The sequence below is a fragment of the Simochromis diagramma genome, unplaced genomic scaffold (genome assembly GCF_900408965.1).
Source record: "Simochromis diagramma unplaced genomic scaffold, fSimDia1.1 OVJJ01000038.1, whole genome shotgun sequence".
NCBI lineage: Eukaryota > Metazoa > Chordata > Actinopteri > Cichliformes > Cichlidae > Simochromis > Simochromis diagramma.
Window position 1 is genome coordinate 802321 of NW_024387105.1, and position 24023 is coordinate 826343.

Consider the following 24023-nt stretch of genomic DNA (forward strand, 5'->3'; position numbering starts at 1 on the left):
CACGAAAAAGAGAACGAACAGCTTGTAGAACTGGGGAAGCATTCATATATAGATCATAACCGAAAGGAGCGTGTTTGGAGGCGTAGTCCTGCGCCGCAAATTCAGATACTTTATCTCCATTTTCTGTCACACTGTTGTGATGTTTTGACAAAAAAGGCCAAAAAACGTTCCCTTTCTGAAAGTAGTCGAGTTGTTGAGCTGCATAAGCAGGGTCTCTGTCAGTGCACCATGGCTGCTGAGGTGGGACGCAGTAAAACAGTCCTGAGGGTTATGGAACAAGAAAGTCAAGAGGAAGACCCAAAGAAATTTCACAGCACCGAGCCGAAGGATCCAATTGGCTGTCGGTCAACACACTGGATGATCCTCGACCCAAATTAAGGGCATTACTGGTGCCGACTGCAGCCCCACAAGCATCAGACGGGCTCTGAGACTGACCGTTTGGACCAAACATGGGACAGTGAAAGGTTGAAAAAAGTTTTATTTTCTAAAAAGAACAAATGTAACCTTGATGGTCCTGATGGTTTCCAATGTTACTGGCATGACAAGCAGATCCCAGCTGAGACGTTTTCTATGCTCCACAGTGGAGGCAGCACCATAGTGGTCTGGGGTATTTTTTCCTTCAGTGGAGCTTCAGGAGGTACAGGGGCATCAAACGGCCGATAGCTGAGTCCAGATGTTGCAGAGAGCATCTTGCGTTTCCCTGATCTAAATCCAACTGAGAACCTTTGGGGATGGATGGCACGGGGAGTAACCAGAAATGGACAACAGTTCCAGACAGTAGATGCCCTTCATTCAGCCGTCTTCACCACTTGGAGAAATGTTCCCACTCACCTCATGGAAACGCTTGCATCAAGCATGTCGCAATGAATTCTTGAAGTGATCAACAACAACAACGACTCATTAATGAGTTCATGTTTGGATCTTTAATTTCTATTTTCGGGGGATTCTGGGTTTTTTTTGGAGGTGTGGACTCTTCAAATCCAGTGTACACTGCTCATCTGTGGAAGAGCTGCAGAGAAAGCAGCATGCAGAAACCCACTGCAGTGTGTATAATGATAGAATGAGGCTGATGCTCAAGTTGCCGAGGTGGAGCAGTGCAAATGTTTGTTAGTGTTGGAGTGGCTCCCTGTCACGCTGAGGCACAGTTGTATGTGTGGGGTAAAGGACTCCAGAAACCTCTCTGCACTAACTTCAGTTTGGTTTTATTCAAGTTATGGAGCCACTGGTCTCCTAGCCTTTATGTTATTGTGTCACACTGTGGGATTTTTTTTAATTTTCTTTTCTTCCTTATGTATTATGCATGTATATATTTTATTTGCTATGGACCTGTGTGTGTCTTTAAAAAGTGAAAGTAAACATCCTCAGCAGCATGTGGGGCGGTGCAGCTCTTTCTAATGTAAAGGTCTCAGTGAATAAACACACATTCATAATTCTTTATGATTCCTTGTATTCAAGGTCAGATTCAATTCATTTCAATGAAAAATGATTTTTGATTCATCGCGTGCTATGATTTAGACAAACCTGAGATGGTTTTAGACAGGTTGGTTTGAATATAAGTGATGTGAGATTTCCAGCAGAGCTGATCAAACAGATTGATTGGACTGGTTTAAGGATCAATGGTCATTGGTGGAGTCAAACCTCTTAGATCACAGTGACTGAACATCATTTGAAAAGGAAACAAAAAACATCAAACCGATTAAACTGGAACCATAGCCAATTGTCTTCCAGGGGCCAGAGCAGGCGACATTGAAGGAAATTTAAAACTGCTGGCTAAGGGTAAACGTAAATTCAGTAAGATCATAATTCACGTCGGCAGTAATGACACCCGGTTACACCAATCGGAGGTCACTAAATTCAATATCGAATCGGTGTGCAACTTTGCCAAAACAGTGTGGGACTCTCTAGTTTTCTCTGGTCCCCTCCCCAATCAGACCAAGAGTGACATGTTTAGCTGCGTGTTCTCCTTAAATTGCTGGCTGTCTGAGTGGTGTCCCAGAAACGATGTGGGCTTCATAGATAATTGGCAAACCTTCTGGAGGAAACCTGGTCTTGTTAGGAGAGACGGCATCCATCCCACTTTGGATGGAGCAGCTCTCATTTCTAGAAATATGGACAAATTTATTAAACCCCCCAAAATATGACTATCCAGAGTTGGGACCAGGAAGCAGAGTTGCAGTCTTACACGCCTCTCTGCAGCTTCTCTCCTCCTGCTACCCCCCCAAAAACCCATCTCCATAGAGACTGTGTCAGCTCCAGTGTTGGGTAAGTTACTTTAAAATAGTAACTTAGTTACATTACTAGTTACTTCTCTCAAAAGTAACTCAGTTACTTCAAGTTACTCGTTACTTTCAAAGTAACTAGTTACTAGGGAAAGTAACTTTGGTTTTACTCAGAATTCTCTTGTTAATGTGTTGCTTCCATAACTTTGCCAGTCTTCTAGCTTGCTTACTTGCCACAGTGCACTGTGCCACCTACCAATAGAAAGGAAAAGATAATGTGCACATTTCCACGAGAGAAATCCCACGCCTGGACCGTCATTGACTGCTGCCATGATTCTAGCCTACATCACAGCGTCATGTGCGCCTTTTACATCCAACACAAAAACTGCAGTCGTGGTGCTTTCGGTTGTACTCAGAACTCAGAAATTCTGCCTTCTGAATAGGAAGATGTAGGAAACACCAGACTGCAGATGAGCTGCATACAGGGCTGGACTGGGACAGAAAATTGGCCCGGGCATTTTGACTAGCCCACCATTATAGGAAAAATCATAAAGCCTTTGAATGAAAATAAACGCTGTTGTGACAGTGATGTTCACTGTTCTGATGGTATATATGCATCAATCTATCAATCGTTTGTTGTAAGATTCAGATAATTATTTTTTAAAAGCTAGATATTTTAAATGAGAATAAGAAAGAAAAGTATGTCTTTGTGCCCCCCTCTCCCTGTTAATGCCCTACATGCCCCCCTGGCAACACTTTGCTAGACCCGCCCCTGCACAGTTACCAGCTGTCAGCTACATAAAAAAGGATCCTGGTGTTATTTGTCTCTCAGAAACAGTTCATAACTTCCCTTCAACTCATTCATGTCACCTAAAAGGTAAACCTGTTTCTCCATCACCTGTTCAGCTCTGATGATCCAGTAAGGACATCTCCTGGTTTCATCTTCATGTTTCCCTCTCACCAGATAACCAAACCATATCATGACCAGCAGCTTTACAGCTGTGGCTCCAGCAAACATCAGCTGATACTAGAAATTAATATTAAATAAATTCTAACAACAGCTGATCAAGCTTAAACATGCTGCTATTGTTTAGCTCGACATCCGCTGGTTTCCTCTTTCGGCGCAAAGTGGGCGATAAACAAACAAGAGAGAAAAGCCGATCAGCTGATCATTGATCAGTTTTCATGATTGAAGTAGAAACAGGAGAGAGAGGGAGAGAGGATGAGAGAAGAAGAGGCAGCTGTGCAGTAAAGACACAGAATAACTCCAGCTTTGTGTCTTTTTCATTGTAGCTGAAGTCCGGGACAAACTGTTCCTTTTCACCTCAATAAGAAACGCGTAATATTTTCTCTGAATACCAGACGGGACGGTTGGCAACTCTAATAACTTATGAACAAAATAAAGTGCAACATCATTAACTTCATAGCACCACCCAGCTGTATAGAAACTCCGTCATGCTAGCTAGCACGCAGTACAGAAAAAGTCAGAATAACGAAAATAAACTCCACCTAAACTTGGTTCATATCTGACCCAGAGAGACTGCAGGTCACAACTTCTTACCTGAAGTTCAGTTCACACTTGGACCGGCGGCCGCCTCGGGTCTCTTTTCCTTCATCCACCTGCTGCATCCACCACTTGCTAATGTTACTGAATCTGTGGAAGCTCCGCGATAGCCACCACACGAAGTAACGAGTAACGAGCCTATCTAAATCCCAGTAACGAGTAACGCGTTCCTGATTTTGGCATAATAACTAGTTACCGTGCTCGTTACCACAATAATAACGTAGTTACTGTGATGCGTTACTTAATAACGCGTTAGTCCCAACACTGGTCAGCTCCCAAACAGACAAAAAACAAACTAAAAACCAGCAACAAACAACTTAAACATAAACAATCACAAAGAAAGAACAATACAGTATCCACATCTGAACCAAAGAGTAAAACAGTGAAATGTGGATTATTAAATATTAGGTCTCTCTCCTCCAAGTCTCTGTTAGTACATGACTTAATAATTGATCAACAAATTGATTTACTCTGCCTTACAGAAACCTGGTTGCAGCAAGATGATTATGTTAGTTTAAATGAATCAACACCCCCGAGTCATTCTAACTACCAGAAACCTCGAAGCACAGGCCGAGGGGGAGGTGTGGCAGCAATGTTTCACACCAGCCTATTAATTAATGAAAGACCAAGACAGACTTTTAATTCATTTGAAAGCTTGATGCTTAGCCTCGTCCACCCCAGCTGTAAAACTCAGAAACCAGTCTTACTGGTTATCATCTATCGTCCACCTGGGCCTTACACAGAGTTTCTGTCTGTCAGAGCTCAGCATGACTGCAGCAGTGTGAGATCATTCTGACAGACAACACAACAAAAGGCAGAAACATCCAAAGAGCTTCGACTGTCCTTCAGGAAGTCTGGAGAACTGAAGATCCTCACAGAGCTGACAGAGAGCTGCTCACACCAAATATTCACTTTCAGGCTTGTTAGAAACTCAAACTTTATTGTTGAATGTCTGTTTGCACCTTATTATATCGCATTTTTATGTTTCCCTCGCTGTGACCCTGCTCATTCAAACTAAATAATTTTGTTATGAATATTAAAAAAAGGAATGTCCTGCTGTACACGCTGTTATTCAAGATGTAAGAAATATTTGCTTTGCTTTTATTTGTTTTTATTAGCACTATTTAAATCTAGGCACACACACACACACACCTGTTTGGAAAGCTGGAGAGCCCACCCAGACACGAGGAGAACATCTAAACTTCACAACAAAATAAATACAGAGTTCATATTTTACTGGAGGTGTGAGATGTGTAGAAACTGATGATTGTAAAAGGAAGGTAACTGGATCAGCTGACCTGAGCTGTCACATGAGATCTGCTCAGCTTCCAGCTTCAGGCCTCATGTGAGTGTGGACATGGGGAAAACAGAGCTGCTGGTTGGGACACACCTCTCTGCCCACGGCCTGCTGGAGTCAGATCTCGGTGTGGAGGTACCGTCGTTCATTCACAGGGAATAAATGTTTATTGGCTGATTGAGCTGTGATGACAATCACAGGTGGGAAAGCTGGAAGCGTACGCGGGCCCGGAAAAGCTAAAGTGCTTAATGAGATGTCAGATTAGTTTCAATGAAACATCAGAAACATCGCATTAAACGAGCTGAAGTGTCATTAAAGGTTTCAGATAACTGCACAGTGAGCTCACGCTTCACTCTGAGGAAGCATGTCAGCGCACGAGGGACGATCAGAGACCCGCGCACGCCGCGGCGTGTTTGTGGGAGACATTAGCAGCACATTTGAAATGTTTTCTTCTGTTATTTACCATCAATCGGGGTCAGAGACACCGAGGTGAAGCACTTCCTGCCTGTTTACACACGTACGACCACATCAGAAACTGAGTCAAACACGCCTTTGATGAGCGCACACACACAGGGATCAGCTCTGCATGAGTTTATTCAGATTTCAAAGCAGGAGGAAATGTTTTGAAGCAGCTGTGATCTGCTGTCACAGCATGTAATTACACACACACGAGCCTGTGAGGGCGCAGTGTAACGCAGTGAGGCGTCTCTTCACACATTATTCTTCCTTTCACTGATTTGAGTTGAAATGTGAGGAAACGTTGAGGCTTAGCGTGTCAGAGTGAAGCTGTGGAGATGATTTCAGGTAAAAGGTGGAGCGAGCAGGCCGACCTCACCTTTGGCTTCGAGGTCCACACACGTCCTGAACCCGAGTCAGCAGCTTACAGTGACAGCATGTCCTCCTGCCTGAACTACAAAACATCTGAGCTCGGTGTGTCACTGATAACGCTGCTGCGTGTGAACTGCTGAGAGCTGCACAGACACTTCCTGTTTGCCTTTCCAGCTGACGGAGCGCCGCGTTCCTTTCAGGAGCAACAAGAAGTCAGGAAATGAAAGATAAGCATGAAAACACACACACACACACACACAGTTCTGTGAGCCTGACACTGTGATGGACAGGTAAGCACACACAGGTGAGCAGCTGCTCTCCAGGTTAGGGCAGGTTTTAATGGTGACACAGGTCAGAGGTCAGACACAGGTACAGTTTCAACACTTTGACTGCAGGTGGGAGGAAACACAAGAACAGCACACACAGATTCTGAAATTCACATCCAGATCGCTTCAACCACCATCGGCTGATTCTGATCGCTCACAGTAGCTTAGCATGAGTCAGAGTTAAACTAAACATCACTGATGAACTAAACCAACTAAATGATGATCAGGAAGTGCAAAGGTGACACGAAGGTGGCGTATAACGATGTGGACGTTTTGGCGAGCTTGTGCGCATCACTCCTCCGTCTCCTCCTCCTCGCTGTAGTCGCTCAGAGGAAACTCACGGCTCTCTGTGTTGTAGCTTTTCCTGTGCATCACACACTCCTGATCAATGATCGCCTGCAACACACACACACACACACACACACACACACACACGATGCAGGAGTGAATACCAATCAATCTCACTGCACTCGTCTCCACCCGCTCCACCCTGCCTGCACTCTCTTCTCCACCCCTGAGCTTTATTTACCATTTTCTCCTCTCGGACAGCAGGGTTACGTAACAGGAAGCAGAGCGGCGCGTACAGGATGTTGATGACCCCGATGAACACCATGAGACAGGGAAAGCCCACGGCCTGGACCAGAGCGCCACCTGTGGATGGCCCTGGAACAACAGGAGGAGATTTTAATATCATCATTGGCTTTTTCCTTTCTGCTGTGCGAATGTGAGTGTGGTACCTATGGCGAAGCCCATGCACAGCGCCACGTCAGCGATGGCGTAGACGCTGCCGTAGACGGAGGCGTGGCGGATATCAACCAGGTAGCCCATAATGGCCATCATGGAGGAGTCCACCATACCTGAAGCACCACAGGACAGGTGAGAGGGTGTCACTGATTTCATGGTTTCAGTAAAAACACTGCAGATGTGCGGACCAAACATGCTGTTACACATTTCACACGTCACCTATCGCGAATCCCAGACCGCCGTTTGGTCCAATCAGGCCGTAGATACTGGTGGCAAAGGGAACCTGAAACACACACAGGGAACATCGCAGTTACATCACGCTTAACGCGAGGTGTGCTTCCTGACATGAAGGCTCTTTTCATCATGCTGATTGGTTGGATGACAGGAAGTGAGGGTTCTGTTGGCTTTCCCAGAACATGAACATCAGTTTTTATCCTGCTTAGATCAGGATCACAGGTGGTTCTCAGGCCTGTTCCAGGTGTACAGGTCAGAGCAGAGGTGATCATTCACACCTGTGATCCATTTAGAACCACTAATTATCCTAACAGGGAGGTCGTTGGGCTGTGGGAGGAAGCTGGTGGATTTGACCTCAGGACCTTCTTAAAGTGAGGTGATGGTGCTAACACTGCAGGGTGGGCTAGTTTGGGCAGCATCCTCGTCAGCACAGGTAACCTGGCTAATAAAGTAAAAGTGCGCTCAGGTGTGGATGGTAGAAACTGACTCGTCATCTATGAAAGCTCATGCTGCGTGCACGGTGGAAGACGAAGAGTTTAGAGAGCACCCGATGGGAACATTCGAAGCTTTGAGGCTCTAATATGTAATCTGCTCTTCTCTGCATGCCAGCTTATTTTGGGAAACCAGGTTCCTGGAAGGCTCCCCGGGTTCAGACGGAGCGTCAGGAGGAGCGCCTGCTCCCACTGCTGCACAGATCCACATTAACCAATGATGGACGGATGGGTTACTGTTTGGTGTTTGGGTGGATGAAAGGATCGATGACTGACAGATGATGATGAATCATAGGAAGATGGATAAACAAAGAGATGATGTCGTACTCACACACAGCAGACTGATGCCAACGATAAACATCCCTAGCATGGAGCACAGCCACCTGGAGACACACAAACAGACATCAGCCTCTTACAGCTGCTGGTTTACCAGAAAGCTTCAGCGTCAGGTCTGAACTGGATCTGAAGAGTTAATCTGTTAATCTGCTGATTTAGCCGCTGGACAGATTCCCAGGAAACGTGGTGTGGACCGAGGGATCTGTCAGCAGGATCGGATCAATGTAAAGCTTAAAAACCGGAGAAGTAAGCTTAATCTCTGAGGTGCTGATCAGCTCCGATATGGTTTTCCTTTGCCTCATTAATCCCTGTGAAACACTTTGAAACGCTCCTCTGAACAGAGCCGGGATAAAGTTTCTTATGATGAAAGTGTTTTATTGGTGCTGACACACGCTCTGCCAGGTCAGCTCTCACTCAGAGTCTGAAGGTGTCTAAGCACCAGGTCTGATACTTCACCCTGTGCAGAGGTTTCACGTCTCTGCAGACCGAGGCTGACCCCTGACCCTGAGAAACCCTCTCCTGTGGTCAGATGCAGAAGTACTCACCGTCCCATCTTATTGGCCAGAACACCAAACAGGTTTGTTCCTATCAGGTAGGACACGCTGGCAGGGAGGAAGGCAATACCTGCAACACAGCACACACCTGTTAGGGTCAACGTATGAGGTGCAGTCACAAAGACCTCAGTTCTGCAACTGCTCCTCAAAGTCCTGGTAGCTCCTTTAATGTCTCCAACCAGCGAGTCCTCAACTGGATATCTGCTGAGTGGATGTGAGGGAAGTCACGGAGAGACCGAGCTGAGACAGACTGGTGCTGAGGGAAGATGGTGCTGGTTCTTCGGGCCAGCTCAGGCTGTTTCTCACGAATGACGTCAAAGTCTGCGCTGAACGTCTCACCCCAGGGGCGACTTCACGGAGAACGACCTCAATGACCGCAGAACACACTGAGGAGCACGCTCGGTGTGGCCTTCATGTTGGAAACTCCTGGGTCACCTTCAGAAAACCTCATTTTTGAGCTTCTGTGGTGAAGTCAGAGCAGAAACAGCCGGGCTGGACGTCCAGTGAAAAGCATCTGCGCCCGGCCGACCCTCACAGTGACCCGAGCCGTGACCCACCATCAGAATCAACTGTGACGGCAGCAGCTCGGGGGAAAGCGTTACAGCGTCGGCACAAACGGACCCGAGCAGAAAAACGTACCCAGCTGCCATTTCGGGGAGCACATCGTCTGCATCATCCAGATGGGCAGAGTGGGCTCCAGGATGGCCACGCCCATGTTGGCGAAGCACAGAGACCCTGCAGACGCACACAGAGATTTACACGAGTCACAACACGATCAGGACTTTTCACACCTGCTGCTGCTCCTTCATGCGCAGACGTGGAGCAGAAACAAATGTTAATGTGAACATTTGCTCGGACAGATTTACCTGCAGACGTTCAGTTTTTACTAAACAAACCTGGTGAAGTCGCCTCACCTGCACTGACGAGGATGTACGGATCCTTCAGCAGGGTGAGTAACGGCGTTCCCTCCACACTCTGAAACCATAAAACCACGAGCTGAAGCTGGACAACATGCAGAACCAACGAGAACCCAGAACAGCTGCGATTCAAACAGGCACAGAAGAACCGTCGGCTCTTTAAACAGATGTTCTTGATCCGTATAATAGCTTCAGATTAGCTCAGAAACCGGCCGACATGTTTTATTTTGAAAATTTTAAGTCACTGAAAATTTTAATCAGTGGAAAATTTCTTAATGTTTGTCAGATTTCAGTTTTTGTTTCGTTTGTTTCTGGGTTTGTTTGGGGGTTTTTTCCCCAGTTTTTGCCTTTTATTTGTTTCAGTTTTGAAATAAAAACGTGACACTGAAACCAGGAAAAAGTCAAACATGTTTATGTCTGATGTTCAGTCATCCAGATAAGGAAATCCCAAAACATTGATTCTGTTCATCTGGATGTAACGCTACATCCAGATGAACAGAATCAAAAAATTTTTACTCTCCTTATAATTTCAGAACATCTAGATTAACGTGCATGAAACATGTTGATCTAGAAGAGTTCAGTTTCCTCCTTTTACTTCTTCCCACTGGTTCCAGACGTTTTCCCCAATTTTCTCCACTTTTGGCTCAAACTTTGACAGTTTTTTAATGGTTCCCAGCTTACTCTGTGTCTGTGATTCCTTCTTCCTGATGGTGCTGTTAGGAGGAACACATCTTTACACTGACTCATCATCTGATAATGAAGCTCTGAATTATTTCAATCAATAATAAGATGTTAAAGTTTGATTATTTTAATGCGTCTCATATTTACATTTGACCTTCCCGATTGAACAATGGGACATTCGACGCGATAAACAGATGAGAGGATTTCAAAGTGGACTCACCCCAGGAGAGATCTTTGAAGGCTGCAGGATGCACAACTGCAACGCTGCAACACACACACACAAAATCTGGAGTGATGCTGGCGACCTTGGTTGGTCTAAACAAAGCCGTGGTCACCGTGACGTCAGCCGGACGTTTGTGAACTTTGAGCTGCAGCTCATCATCCTGTTTACTTCAATTTGGTCTCGAAGGGGATCATATTTTATGAAAAGGGCACCACGCTGTGTTTAATGTGTTTGATTTAATGTGCTGAAAAAGCTGCAGTTCCTCTAACGGCCACACGAGGGCGGCTCCGGTAAATCAGGATGACGATGGCATTAAAACAACAAAAAAAAAGCTAAACGTGCTGACGCCACAGGGGCTCCACCCATCATCATCATCCTGCATTAGGACCAGCCTCGTCTCCAGGTTTACCTCCATCGAACACAGCCAGGAAGGCCAGGATCAGGAAGGGGGCGCTCTTCCCCACAAAGTCATACATCACGCTGCCGAAAGGCGCTCCGACTGAAACACAACACACAAACTATATGAAGAGCTAAAACAACAGCATCATGTAAACCTGACAAATCAACATTCAGTGAACATCCAGTTCATTTGTGCAGCAGTGACACTCGGCTGTGGACCAATCAGCTGCGCCCAGACCCTTTGGGGAAGCAGTTAGTTTATGGCGTGAACGTGATGCAACCTGGATCAGACACAGGTACCAGGTGTATGCTGCAAGTCTGAGCTAAGCTGCTTCCTGTAGCCAGGTGTGCTTCATATTCTGGGAGAGTGGACAAACAGCGAGCTGTGAAACTAAACTCTCCAGGTGGGCGACTCGTTCATACACCACTTCTGTCGCCGCGGCCAATCGGCAGACTGAACGTTCTCGCGTGGTTTGTAGCGACACTTCTTTTGAGTTTGTGACTCACTCAGGACTCCCATAGCCAGTCCTCCCAGTGCCACGCCCATCGCGATGCCTCTCTCCTCATCATCCGTGTACACGCTGGCCAGCATGCCCAGACCTGCATGACACGAAGACATGATGTCATCATCCAGCACCTGAACACGAACGCATCTGTTCACACCTTTAGATCAGGGAGAACTCTCCGGCGCCCAGGCCACATTTAACAGTTTAGTCACATGACCGCAAGAGGTTGCTTCACTTAACATATGGGTGAGAGTACAGGTGAGACTACAGGTGTATGTACAGGTGAGACTACAGGTGCTGTTAAACACTGTCTGCTGCTTCAGGTGTTCTGTGCCGACCTGCCACTGAGGAGAAGGACGAGCCGATCCCCTGCAGAGAGCGAGCGACGAACAGCAGAGCGTACGTCCCTGAGAAGGCAAACACTGACAGAGACACACAGGATCACACACTTCAGAGAAAACACACCTGTGTGTGTGTGTGTGTGTGTGTGTAACATCTTACTGATGGTTGACACAAACATGATGATGAAACCAGCAAACATGGGGATGTGATACCCGATCCTGCAGACAGAAAAACATTCTTCAGTTTCAGAACAAGAAGGTTCAGCCTGTCTGCATGTTCTCTTTCAATACTACTATTACTGCTAATAATAATATTACCTGTTAGTCAGTGGACCAACGAAGGGGTTGACGAGCAGCTGGATGATAGCTTTAGAAGCAAACAACAAACCAACTCGAACATTTTCTTCTTCCAGAAACAAACTGTCCTGAAGACAGGAAGAGCCCTAAGGAAAGGAAATGTGTGAAACAAGCCAAAACAAGGAAGCGAAATAAGGTTTAGAGAGAAGTGAGGAAATGGGCAGAGAGAGCAAGGTGATTAATCACAGAGAGGAGGAGACAAAAGAAAGGAAACGAGAAAACAAAATAAGGAAAGAGAAAGGAAACAGAGGGGAACAGTAGGAACCAGAGCTGATAGATTATTGATCATGAAGTGATGGGATGGTCAGGTATCGGTGGTCTCCACCCACTTCGGTCTCGTTGCCCTGCACATCCGCGGTCACTGAGGTCCGGTCCGCCGGTTCGGTGCCGGCGCTCGCGTCAGTCAGGCTGAAGGTCGAGTTATCAAACAGGGACACCAGAGCCGATAGGGTCGGCCCTGTAACCTGGACCGGTGCACCGGTACTGGGCCGAGGCAGGTGGAGGCGCTGGGAGGTCCGTCTGGAGGTCTGGAGGCTGAAGGCGGAGGAGGGGGGCCGTGAGGGTGCAGTGCCCAGACGTGATGCATCGAGGCCGCGCAGAGGGAGCAGGGAGGGCTGGGCGGTCTGTGGCTCTGGACTCGGATGCTCGATGGCGTAGAGGAATGTTGGGATGATCGGTACTACAGGACGGAGACAGATCATTCAGAGCAGGCAGTAACTGTAATCAGTAACAACAACAACATGTGGTCCTCCATCTGAGACAGCTCCTACTGGATGTTTAATTATTTAAAGCTGTGCAGACAAAACATGAGGATGAAAGAGCAGCGAAGAAGAAGAAGATTCAATCTGAGCGGAGACAAAAGGAGAGCAGATACAAGCCCACTGTAAAGGTCCAGGTCAGGAGGTGGTGTGTGTGTGTGTGTGTGTGTGTGTGTGTGTGTGTGTGTGTGTGTGTGTGTGTGTGTGTGTGTGTGTGTGTGTGTGTGTGTGTGTGTGTGTGTGTGTGTGTCCTCTGCAGAGTCTAACAGCTAACGACGGCGTCGACCTCGAGGTTTCCGGCTGCGTCACAGATCGGCTCAGACGCTGCACGGCCAAAAGTATGTGGACAGATTCTTCTTCAGGCTGCAGCTCCATCCTTTGAGTTCTTCTTTCAGGGATTTTAGAAGTGTTACTGTCCTCTCTTATTCTCTTAGCTGCACACCTTCCCTGAAAATCCTCAGTGTGACGGTGATCAGTCACACCTGTCCACCTGCATAAACAGATCTGCCCGAGAATCTTTCTGTTTTTACTTTCTCTCCAGTGTTGAAAGAGTCCAGCTGTGACAGAGTGGCTGAGAAGACCATTTGTCCATATTCGTAGTTAACATTCTTGTTTTGATTGAACCATATTCCACATGTCGTCTGCAACAGGCAAACATCTACTATCCCGGGTTTGTTTATGTTTTGCACTTTTACAGATTATATAACATCTTGGTTTAAATCAATCCCTACAAGTTTGTTAAGTTAACATGTTCTTTATTTCAACTGTTGTATTGTTTAGGACCTACCTTACCTACCTATCTTCCAGAAACAAAAGGAGGAAACGTAGTTTTACTTCCTGCTTTATAGCTTCTGGGTTCATCTGAGGTCACAGGAGGAGACCAAGTGCAGAAGGGGAAGAACTCTTATGATTTAATCAAGTTGATTTTAGAGGGTTTATGGAGGAATAGATTTATTGAATATGTATTGATTCCACCACAGAGTTTATGTTGCCAGTAAAGAGGAGTAGCAGAGGTTTGAATATAATCATGTTCATCTTACCTACTGAGTGAAATAGTCCAGAGGAGAAAGTGTTTGGTTAAGTGGACGATTTAAGCAGAAGAACTCGGGTGTTAGAAAGGTTCAGGTCAGTGTAGCTGTGTGCAGTCTGACCTTAATTTCTGCTGATTTAGATTCAGTTATGTTTATTTGAACTGAGTTAATTATAGAGTTGAGTTTGTTTTTTATTTCTTTGTAAATATTGTTTGGGTCACAAAATGGTGAATAAATCACTGGCTACACTGGACAGCATCAGTCTCCTGCACTTCTTTGGCCGCTTAAGTCGAGTCCTACCACACCAGCGATCGTTGCACACAAATCTGTGACTAAACTGCAGGAACAATGACATTTGAAGACAGTTTTTATGAAGATAGTTCAGCGAAATGTAAACAAAGACAGGCTAAACACAGGGCTGGAGTTCGAGCTATAAGAGTTCCCGTGGTGTGGTATAAAGAGATTTTTCACAATCTGGTATTTGGTCTTTGTGATGCGTCGTTTCGTGGAGTGTGCGCCGGTTACTCACCGACCACAGTCAGCAGCATATTGTCGAGCAGCAGAGCGACACAAACCACCACCAGGACGAGTCTGGGTGAGCCTCGACTCTGATGGAGCAACGCCATGTCTGCAAAGACACACACCGGTCATCCGTCAGTCTCCTCAAGATCAACCAAAACCACCGTTCATAAAACATGTAGCTCCACCAAATTAAGACAAACATGCACCCGAGTCAAACTCTACAGTAAGAAAAAGCAAACATGACTCAAACCAACTCATTTAAATATTTGCAAAAAGCTTTATTTACAGACGATAACTGTGCGTTTAGTCGAGTATTGTCCAGAGTCCGGAGAACAGCTGCTTTTCTCAGTCGTTATGCAAACACATGTTTCTGCAGCGAGACCTGAAGGACCTGAAGCAATAAGAGCAGCTGCACAGAGACTGGGAGCTGCTTCATATCACATTTAATCTTTAATAAAACAGCAGAACCTGCTGTTATTATCAGCCTGAGCCTGCAGACCACAGACGTGGAGGTTTGTCTGCACTGTCGGGATCTGTGCAGCTTGAACATCAACAGCCTGTCAGTCCTCTCCATTTAACTAATCTAATGTGCCAATTATATGAAGGTACCTACTAAAACATGAGGCAGCTCCATAGTGCTTTACTCATTATCCTAATAAGCAGAAGCTCCCAGGTTTGATCCCGGGACACAAATCCCTCTGGGGCTACAACAGGAAGTTCATCTGCCAAGTCACACATGAAGCGCCTGTTGTGGTGACGAGATGAAAGAAACTTTTATCTACTAACAAGTGTACTCATTCCTCTGTGAGCAGTACAGTCCTTAATGAGTCTTTTAAAATACGCTGCACATAAAACAGAGCTTGACACCAAAGTATAGCATCTTCAACAAGCTGTCAAACCTTTACACCAACAGGACCAAAACCCACAGAGCAAGCAAAGCAGGGACTCCAGCAACACTTAAGATGAACAACTTTAACAATTGACCAACGCGTTTCGGCTCGTGGCCTTCATCAGGGTCATAGCACAACATTGTAAAAAAAAAAAGCTTAAATACAAGACAGGAAACAGAAAAAGATTCAGAATAACCAATCAAAACTTCATAGACCAGCTGACATATAACAGGTAGGTACTGGTTAATTGGTTAAGTCACACAAGTAAATACTGGACTAGATCATTAATGATGAGGACGGGGGGGGGAGGAGACATAACCCCCACCTATCTCAAAATAACACATGCGTGAAATACGCAAGAAGAACACTATGAATATACAAAACAAAATGGACAAAGGGCAGAGTTTGATAATAAAAGGAGGTTGGTCCAGCAGAGGAATTAAAAACAAGAGGACATCATCACATGGGAACACATTAGTTAAAAGGTCCTAATTTATGTCTCTAAAATGTAAAATCTCTCAAATGTAGACTTAAGATGAGATGTCTAGAATGCTACTCCTTCTTTGGCTGAAAAAATAAACAAAATTAATTAAATAAACATTACTCATGCGAGAATAATTTAACTGATAAAATTAGAATAAAAACATAAAAAATAAATCCTCTTCATGCACCTTGGAAGTAGGAGAAGTTGTGCCAGAAATGTTTGCTGTGATTTAACCCACAGAGCAAGAACAGCATTCTGGTGCCCTGATTATCAAGCACGAGCACCTCTATCAAAGCTACAGCTGAACACAGGTAGGAGCAGCAAAAGGTCAACTTGATGACACAAGAAACACACAGTATCCACATGTGCCTGTCAGAGAGTCTAGGCTTCAACAAGAGGACGCTCCCAAACACAACATGTGTTCCCTGAACTGAGACACGCAGCAAGTCAACACCCGAGTAAAGACTAACGAGTAATCCACGTGGAGACCAACCCCCAGTAACTCCCAATGACCCCAGTAACCTCCAACACCCACCAGTAACTCCCAACAATCCCCAATAACCTCCAATAACCTCCAGTAACTTCCAGTAACTCCCAATGATCCCAGTAACCCCAATACAAGTCAGGGGTTTAAATGTGAGACTAAAGTCTAAATCAAGTCTCAAGTAAAGATTCTAAATTATTCAAACAAATAACAACAAACACAAAATCATCAAACATGTATTTGCAGCAGATTTATCCGAGTTATTAAAAAGATCCTTTCAGATGATTTCTTCACAGCGTCCGTAGAAAACAAACTTTTCAGCACGTCAGAGTGTTACTGCTGATTGTTTCAGAGGCCGTTTCCTGCCTCAGTAACACACGCACACACAGACACACACAGACACACACACACACACACACACACGCACACACACACACACACACATGCACACAGACACACACACAGACACACACACACACACACGCACACGCACACACAGACACACACACACACACACACACACACGCACACACAGACACACGCACACACACATGCACACACACACAGACACACGCACACACACACACACACACACAGACACACAGACACACACACACACACACACACACACACAGACACACACACACACACACAGACACGCCTCGCTCTCTCCTGTTTGATGGAAACTGATCTGAAATGTAATTTTGCCTCTGAATCGTTTGTTTAATGCAGAGAGAGACCGGCTGAACACACTGATGCATCTACTGATGTTTTATTTTATATAAGAGTCCAATCAAGAAGCCAAAATTAGAACAACCAGATCCTGATAATCAGTCAACAGATCTCCAGACACTGTTCATCCTGTATTTTTATTTTATTTAAAAAATCTTTGTATTTCATAATATAAACTGAGAATATAAATAAAAATGAAAATACACAACAATAACATCAAACAAACCTTAAAGTAATGTTTAATTTAAACAAAAATTAAATTAGACAAAAATATCTCATTTATGTCCAATAAATAGATGAATTACAGATAAAAAATATTTTTAAAAAACAGTCATGAAAGCCAATTTTAGTATTAAGTAAAATAAATTCAATTCTGTGAAATTTTAATGAATAATAAAAATACTCTAAATAAATGAAACCAAGAAAAATTAAAATAAAAAGTTAAATAATGACAGAGAGAATAAGAAAAATACGAGATATTAAATCTAGAAAAACTGGAGGTGACTTTAAAACTAAACATAAGGATAAATGAAAATTGTTAATGCTGTACTATTTATAATTGTTTTAATCTACCCACCCCAAATGTAAACAAATCAATAAAAATAAATAAATATTAAAGGATAAAACAATAACAGCTCCAATGAAACAAAGCATTAAAATAATGTGATAAAACCTCTAATCTATAAAAGAGTCAAACTTGAATGAAAGCACCAATAAACGGACGTGCGGGTCCTACCTGCTGCTGGACGCTGGTTTTCTCTTCAGCTGCTGATGGATCAGATATATACCCAACCTGAGGGGAGGAGAGATCAGAGGACAAGAGGAGAGAGGAGGTAAGGAGAGGAGGGAGGGTGGAAGAGGAGTACGTGAGGAGGTGAATGTTTCCTCCCTTTTTGTTCTGACAATGACAAAAACAGACAACATGGAGACACACACACATATTTACACACAGGCAACAGACACACCTGCAGACCTCTGTACGTTTGTTTCCCTATGTTTCTGGGGACCTGTGTACATTTGAGCCTTTATGAGGACATCAGCTCTAACGTTTCGCCCTTAGAGGCTTGGGGTTAGTTTTAGGGTTTCAAGTTCGAATCGGGGTCAGAGTTAGACGTTTTTAATCATGATGGATAAAAGGTCTGGTACGGGATTATGTCAGTGAGGGTCCTCATAAAGACAGAAACACAGACCTGAGTGAGTGTAATTATGAGCATCTGCTGTCCTTTTATTGAAGCCCTGGAACAACCTGCAGGCTGCAGAGCTTATCGTGCACACACATCTCCATCCACACACACCCCTGTGTTTACACTGCTGCATGAAATGCTTCATAGAACGCTCTCCACCCGTGAGCACAAACACGACTTATTATTCACCCAAACAGATGAAAGGATGCAGATATGAGCGTGTGCACGAGTCACATCGTCAAGGCTGCTGCTGTTTCCACGTCACTGACGATCATTTTCCAAATCACCCATCGCTGGGTACAGACGTCCGGTCCCTCCTTTCAGGCAGCTGCGAGTTTTAGATGCAGGGCTGGAGATAATGAAAGGGCAGCTACGGGGCATGGGGGGCATCAGGCATGCTGGGGGGGGAGGCCGTAAACCTAAGAGTTCCCGTGTTTTTCATTTACATTCCATATAAATTCATGCTAATGACTCAAAACTGATTATTACTGGATGAACTCTCTCAGAGGCACCAGGCAGGAAACCTTGGCGCTCTGCAGAGCCTGTCTCCTGGCTGGATGGATGGTGCTTGTGTAACAGCTGAAGCAGCTGAAGCTTTTTTCAGTGTTTTATTTATTCCGGAGTAAATCTGTTTGGCTGAGATCAAAGTTATTAGATTAGATTAAACTTTATTGATCCATCGGGTGGGTTCCTCCGGGGTTTTCACACAGCTGAATAAACATCAGACAGGAAACTGATAAAACAGAAGTGTGAGACGGTCGAGAGTTTACTCCAGTGTCCTGTTATATTTTAGATAGCAAGGAGCAGACGGCTGGGTTTATTAAACTCCACCGAGACAGCGGTGACGCAGATCAGAAGGCTGGACCGTCCCATTTCACAGCCTCGCACTTCCGGCCTTCTCGGTCTACGTGGGCCGGGTCCTTCAAAGACCGTGAAGGCCGGGTCCTCTGAAGGATGCGGCCTACGTTTTGGGACACAGCTCATGTGAGAGCCAGATGGCCCATGGAAGTTAGAATGAAATAGACTTTATGCAAATGTTGATTATATTAAATAACACAAAGATATCACGTGCTGAAACAAGAACACGTGCTCGTTATGAAGTTGGTATTAGCAACACTGTTAGCGAGACTCAGCCGTTGCTTTCAGGCCGACTGTGCGTAGCTCAGTGAGGCTCGTTCATCGTTCTGAAATCAGAAAGAGCTTCCTGGAAACTCATGGTGCCACATGTTGCTCCTAAACCTGGAGATATGGTCCAGCACTAACGGTGCAGCTTGGAGGACGCAGCGTCCGTGATCACACAGAGACTAGCTTCTCCCTCTTTGTCTGGTTGATTTTAAAATAAAGTTATCACCATGTGAAGAAACATCGCTGTGTTTTGTTGGAGAAAAACTGCAAATAGGCCATATGACCACATGAGGGTGCAGTGATTATAGCCGTTATTTAACCAGGTAAGTCTTTGTGTACGCATTTGTACATTTAACGTCACAATTAAGCAGCAAACAATTAAGAACATGCGTCGCCCCCTGGTGGTGAGTGTCAGTCAAACCGTGCAGAGGGGTAATTACAGCAGATGCAATTAGAACTACAGTAAACATGTTGGCCATCTTTTTCTCATTGGGCCTCTCTTACACTGACACACTGATGCTCAAATTGCGTGGAGAGGCCCGCCTGGAGCTCATGGAGCCACTGCAGGTGGACCACTGACCACAGAGGGAAACTGGGACTGGTTTGGGTGGAATAAACACCTTCTTTCACTAACGGTGTGTTCACACCGAACGCGATGGACGCGAATAGAGCGTCAGGTTTACATGTAAAGTCAATGGAAAGGAGCGATGACACGCGATTGCGGGTCCCGCGAAAATTCGGAAGCAGATTTGCGTCGCGAAAACGCGAAAACGCCTGAAATGCGCGTCAGTGTAGCGCGTCTGGCGCGTTTGACTCGCGAATAAAACCACACGCGTGAGTTTTTGTGTTGCATTTTGTGCATACACGCGTTACACGTCCACCGCTCGAGTTGGAAAAATCTGAACTCCAGCGTCAAATCGCGCCGCGACAACCAATCAGGAGCCTGGTGACATGGCTGTGACCTAGGTCAAAGGGGCAGATCCAGCCAAAGCCTTTCATACTCCAATGGAGGGGAAGGCTAATCAATGCCGTAGCAAACAACCCGGAGCTGTACGACACCAGCTGCTTTCAGTACCGAGACAGGAATAAAAAGGACCGAGCTTGGAGGAAGATATGTGAAGAGATCGGGCAACCTGGTAAGTTCATTCATTTCTCTTTTGAAAGTTTTCACTGACCCGGGAGAAGCCGCACAAAAGCTAGCAAGCCACCGCTATTTTCCCACTGACGTACAAATACCTTTCTGCTTTTATGCATGTTGTCATTTAAGAATATATTTTATTGTTTATTAATAAACAGCACACAGTGGTCCCGCTGTTCATCCGTCACTGCTTTGCTTTTTCGCTGATTTTTTATTGCACAGTACAGCATTGCATTCTGCAGCCTGATTGACAAATCTGCTCCGTGTCGTGTCTCCTGCGCTTGCCAAATTTATCACGTTTGGTTTTGATAACCATCACGTCCAATAGAAAAAACAGCACAAAAACACCCATAACTATGAGCCTCATTCGGAAATACACACCTGCACCGGGAGGGAAAAAGGCGCACGAAAGTGGCGGGCAGATGAAGACAAAACACGGCATAATAATACTTTTACGTTTTGCAATCTACAAAGGTTTGCACTTTGAGAATCAATTGTGAGAACTGTGGCCAGGGGCTAGTTATTCTGAGAACCCCTGCTGCAATAAATGAGGGACCACTGTCTACTCTATGATTATTATATTCAACCTGTTAACATTTAATACTGTATTGATAGAACCAACTGATTCTGCAGCAGAGCATCCCCAGTCCCTGAGCTCCTGCTGCTGCACCCACAGGTATGTACAGCAGCACTGATACCTTTTTAGTCGGTGGGATTGCCTTGTGATCACCTTTACTAAAAAATCTACAACCAATCTGATTATATCCTGTTTTTGTTTTTTGTTTTTTTTCAATGTTGAAATTAAAATCTAGTAGCAGCCTTCTCATTTCTTTGTGTTTTGTGCTGTTTTACAGGCCCACAGGGGAGGATGGCTCCGAGGCAGATGAGGGACGGGTCCCAGGACGTTCCATCGGTGGTGGAGCTGGAGCCACACCAGTCTCCAATGGAGCATTTCCTCCTCAGCCTTGTTCCTGCTCTGGCGAGCAGCTGGTCCTTTTTATTCCTGTCTCTCTGTAAATTCTTATATTTTATATATTTATGTTTAATGTTTTTCTGTTTGAGACTTTTAATATTATTTCAAATAAATGTTTATAATGACTAATGTCTCAGTTCTACTACACAGCAAATGTTGGCACACGACTTGACACATGTAGAATTTATTTCATATTATACTAATGACAATATATACTAATACAGTGGGATGCAAAAGTTTGGGCAACCTTGTTAATAGACATCATTTTCCTGTATAAATCGTTGGTTGTTACAATAAAAAATGTCAGTTAAATATCATACAGGAGACACACAGTGATACTTGAGAAGTGAAAAGAAGTTTACTGGATTTACAGAAAGTGTGCAATAATTGTTTAAACAAAATCAAGCAGGTGCATAAATTTGGGCACCACAAAAAAGAAATGAAATAAATATTTAGTGTATATCAATGTGTGTGTCTCCTATATGATATATGGGGTGCTTTTGTCTGGACGTGCTTCCCATCCAGAGCTGCACAGCACAGAGGGAAGTTCCAGCGCTCCTGGAATCCCTCTGTGATGGACCGCCAGTCTCCAGGTGAAGGCACAGCCATGAAGTCGTCCACTAGACAGTCCCAGATGGCCGTCGCTGCCTGGGGGATGATCTGGCTCACCGTGGACACACCGACTCTGTAACTGAACGCTTGGTGCTGAAGGAGTCCGTGGTGACAAGGAACCTGGACAAAATTGTTCAAAATCAGTATTATGTGTACTGCAGTTACAAAATACATTATTCAAATTCCAAAATACTTTTGTGATGTCAGATTTAAATCACAGGGATTATATACAAATATTCAACTATCCCAGAATCAAACCAGGTCTAAATAAAAAGGAGTGAGTATCACTACAAAGGTTAACTCAGTGGTCCTAATGCTACAGTTTGATATCAGCAAACACCGAGCGCATACATTGATGTGACACCACAGCCATGCTATCATGCAAACACTGATAACAGCATAAATCGAATTAAATCGGGACTTGATGAGAGCTTCTGAGTATCACTAGAAATATTATAAAGAGTCGTCTCTGTACCACAGTTTGCTTTCAGTAAACACCGACAGCATTCACTGTTAGCATAGCACATCCATGTTAGCAGTGTATAACTGGATGGTTTAGCATATTAGCACAGGTATCAATAAAGAACTACCGTATTAAATACTTTTACTAACCTCAGGCAGATGGACAGGCGCTCTGCAGGTGGGATTGAGCGCCTGTAATTGGTGTCTAGGCGGGCGATGCTGGGACCGACGAGGGAAAGCAGGTCCTCAAACTGGCCGACGGTGATAGCGCTGGAATCGGCCGTCATCCAGGCGCAGCTCCTGGAGCAAGTGGTGAAACTCACCAAACTGCTCACGCCTCTGGAGGACCTGATGGACCCAGGTACGGCGAGGACGTCCTTAACGCCGCTGCTCTGCTCTCCACAGTACATAGAGAAGGGAGACTCTCTCTTCAAGCGCTAGCTCGACAGCTGTCATCTAGCAAAGATACCGGTCTGGCACAACTTCCTCCCACATTTCCGGTTCACGCGCGTCAAAATATTTTGACGCGCGATGGATTTTTCTTGGACACGCGTTGAGACGCGAATGTGCACGCGTCAAATTAGGGGCGTTTGGGGCGTTTTGTTCGCGTCCATCGCGTTCGGTGTGAACACACCGTAAGACTACAACATAACATGGCTGTCATGGTCCGGGTTCCCTCCCGGTTTTCCTGTCCACTGCTCAGGTGTATGTGGGGAGGTCCTGCGCCGACACACCTGTTCATTATCAGGTCATTACCCTCCTGTATTTAAGCACCAGCTCGAGCTTTCGCTGCTTTCGTTGTGTGATCGGACTCTCTGATGCTCGTCGATGTCTCTCTGCCATCACTTTGAAGAAACTCACCTGTAATCCCGAGCTGGAGTTTTCCTGTGGAAAGAGGAACGCCCTCCATCGTTTCCCTGCCTCTGGGTAAAACTCTGCCACCTGCTCCAGCAGAATCAGAAGCTGAACTCATCCTCACCTGTTCCGCCTCCTGCTGCAGACACCTGTCCATACACCTGAGCTAGCCTGAGTCCACTGACAGAGTTACCTTCATCAGTTATGATGCTGAGTTTGAGCGTTAAGGACTGATGACAGAGTCTGGATGGGGTGAAGGTGTGGAGTTTCCTGAACATGTCTCCAGACTGTCGATGTCGCGATCACCTTCGCTCAGTGGCGCTCCATCCTGCTAGAAGCACTCCAAGCTGCTCCTGGATGGTTGGAAGGTGTTGGTCTGTGAGGACGTCGCAGTGAGATCAGCTTGGAGCTCTGATACGGTGGGACTGCATCTCCACACGTCAGGATTTGGTCCAGAAGCTGAGACGCAGCAGAAGAAGACGGGTCAAACACTAATGTGGGTGGAGGGCTCATCCAGCAGTAAAAGTCTGAAACTGTTCCTCAGCGAATTGCAGAAGCACGCAGAAGTCATCACACTGAAGCATCTGAGGAGGACAGACGATGTTTCGTGTGTGAGCAGCTCTGACTCTCCTTTAAAGGGACGCGTGAGCGTTTCCCGGGTCGGCGTGTTAGGAGCCGCAAGCTCCTTCAGACACGCTCGCAGTAAAGCAAAGAAGCTTTGATGCGCGCCATCGCACGACCACGTCTCCATCCAAG

The 24023-nt window shown here is 45.4% G+C and overlaps 1 protein-coding gene and 1 long non-coding RNA gene across 2 annotated transcripts; one reads left to right on the forward strand and one right to left on the reverse strand.

The window, feature by feature from the left end:
* Window positions 1-1432, forward strand: LOC120743097. The gene is made up of 2 exons (XR_005698054.1): window positions 1-464; window positions 582-1432. It is a non-coding gene; the product is annotated as an uncharacterized LOC120743097 (long non-coding RNA).
* Window positions 1433-6209: 4777 nt separating this feature from the next.
* LOC120743157 (chromaffin granule amine transporter) lies at window positions 6210-16606 on the reverse strand. The gene is made up of 16 exons (XM_040046736.1): window positions 14336-16606; window positions 12347-12696; window positions 11979-12103; window positions 11821-11879; window positions 11658-11741; window positions 11321-11413; window positions 10824-10913; window positions 10412-10455; window positions 9508-9568; window positions 9233-9328; window positions 8585-8663; window positions 8035-8086; window positions 7198-7261; window positions 6972-7091; window positions 6764-6897; window positions 6210-6630 (listed from the first exon to the last, which is right to left on the reverse strand). The coding sequence occupies exons 1-16, from the start codon at window positions 14430-14432 to the stop codon at window positions 6526-6528; spliced, it is 1653 nt and encodes a 550-aa protein (XP_039902670.1). The 5' UTR covers window positions 14433-16606; the 3' UTR covers window positions 6210-6525.
* Window positions 16607-24023: the final 7417 nt, after the last annotated feature.

What these genes read in the sequence shown, in the direction of transcription:
- LOC120743157 (XM_040046736.1), bottom strand. Translation starts at nt 14,432, where the DNA reads ATGGCGTTGCTCCATCAGAGTCGAGGCTCACCCAGACTCGTCCTGGTG. An exon ending in CATGTTTGTGTCAACCATCA is followed by an intron (nt 11,742 to 11,820) that starts GTAAGATGTTAC and finishes TGTCTCTGTCAG; the next exon opens with TGTTTGCCTTCTCAGGGACG. An exon ending in CTGTCCGAGAGGAGAAAATG is followed by an intron (nt 6,631 to 6,763) that starts GTAAATAAAGCT and finishes TGTGTGTTGCAG; the next exon opens with GCGATCATTGATCAGGAGTG.